Source organism: Colobus angolensis, unplaced genomic scaffold, assembly GCF_000951035.1.
Source record: "Colobus angolensis palliatus isolate OR3802 unplaced genomic scaffold, Cang.pa_1.0 Scaffold2124, whole genome shotgun sequence".
In the NCBI taxonomy this organism is placed as follows: domain Eukaryota; kingdom Metazoa; phylum Chordata; class Mammalia; order Primates; family Cercopithecidae; genus Colobus; species Colobus angolensis.
This window is the reverse complement of record NW_012115294.1, coordinates 1-1,154: the sequence shown is the minus strand read 5'-3', so window position 1 is coordinate 1,154 and position 1,154 is coordinate 1. Positions and strand designations below refer to the sequence as shown.

General features: G+C 48.7%; 1 protein-coding gene across 1 annotated transcript in view; it reads right to left on the bottom strand.

The window, feature by feature from the left end:
- Positions 1-1,147, bottom strand: part of NOB1 (NIN1/RPN12 binding protein 1 homolog (S. cerevisiae)) — a gene marked incomplete at its 3' end in the record, with an annotated part of 3,928 nt that extends 2,781 nt beyond the window's left edge. Inside the window, exons 1-3 of the mRNA XM_011942931.1 lie at positions 1,025-1,147; positions 730-930; positions 46-143 (exon numbers count right to left, since the gene is read on the bottom strand). Coding sequence (XP_011798321.1) covers positions 46-143; positions 730-930; positions 1,025-1,078 — 353 coding nt within the window. The remainder of the gene's footprint in view (positions 1-45; positions 144-729; positions 931-1,024) is intronic.
- Positions 1,148-1,154: the final 7 nt, after the last annotated feature.

Here is a 1,154-nt window from a genome sequence, read left to right as displayed (position 1 = left end):
GTGTGTTCCACAGAGGACACCAGGGCCAGGTCACCAGCTACGTACTTGAAACAGCCGTGGCAACGCAAGATGTAGCTCCGGGCCTCGCGAATCAGCATGCCGTTCACCGCCAGCACGTGCAACCCCATCTGCAGCAGAACATTCTACAACCACAAGTTAAAGAAGAACTCAATTTTCTTGTCATCAATTTTCTTTTCACATTAATTTTGTAATCACAGTTAAGGGAACTTCACAAACCCTGCGTTGCCCATATTCCTTGGCTTTTGTGAAGGAAACTCAGCCTGGGGAGGCCTCTCAAGATGTGTAAACGAGGACGAAGCCCCAGGCGTCTTTCTCACACTGTCCTGGAGCCTGTGTTTGTCATTTTCCATGACCTGTCATTAGCAAGCTCTCTCAACAGCCATTTTGTCTGGGCCAAATATACTCATTGCTGGCTGAAAACCCTCTCTCCCTGTCTTAAGAATCTGCTGACCACATGACATTCTATATACTGAAAAAAAATATAAATAAATAGTAAACATTCAACATTTAATGTACTATACAAATGTTGTCATCGTATCACGATTGTCTACCCTCTAAGCAAAACTAAAAATCACCAAGGGCACAGGTGCTTTCCAGAACCAGGAAAACAAGTGCTGCACAGCAACAGCTCTGTGTACATCTGTATACCTCGGTAGGACCGCTGCCGATGATGTGTGTGACATGTGGGCTCAGGCCCACCCTACCCACCTGCATGGCGAAGTCTGTGGTCACGCAGCCAACCCGCACGTCCTTGGGGACGTCACATTGCTCCAGCTCCTGCTGGATCTGCTTGATGTTATTGGGGGTTATCCAGCCACCCCCGTCGTCATCGCTGTCATCTTTTCTGTCTTCAGACCCGTTTTCTTCCTCCTCCTCCTCCTCACTTGGAACATCCTCACTTCTGTCAATCTGAAACATCAACAGACCTTTCAAACTCCCAGCCCACAGCAGCAGTGGGGGAGATGTTGAGCTGTCGTCCGAAGACCAAAAGTCAAGGCCTCACCAGCAGCTCCTGCAGTTCATGATCGATGCTGGGCAGAGGGTTTCTCCAGAACATGAAGGAACTAAATTCCAGGTTCTCAGGCTCACAAGCTGGGTGTCCTTTCTCTGTTTCTTGTGGGGGTTTAGGCTGA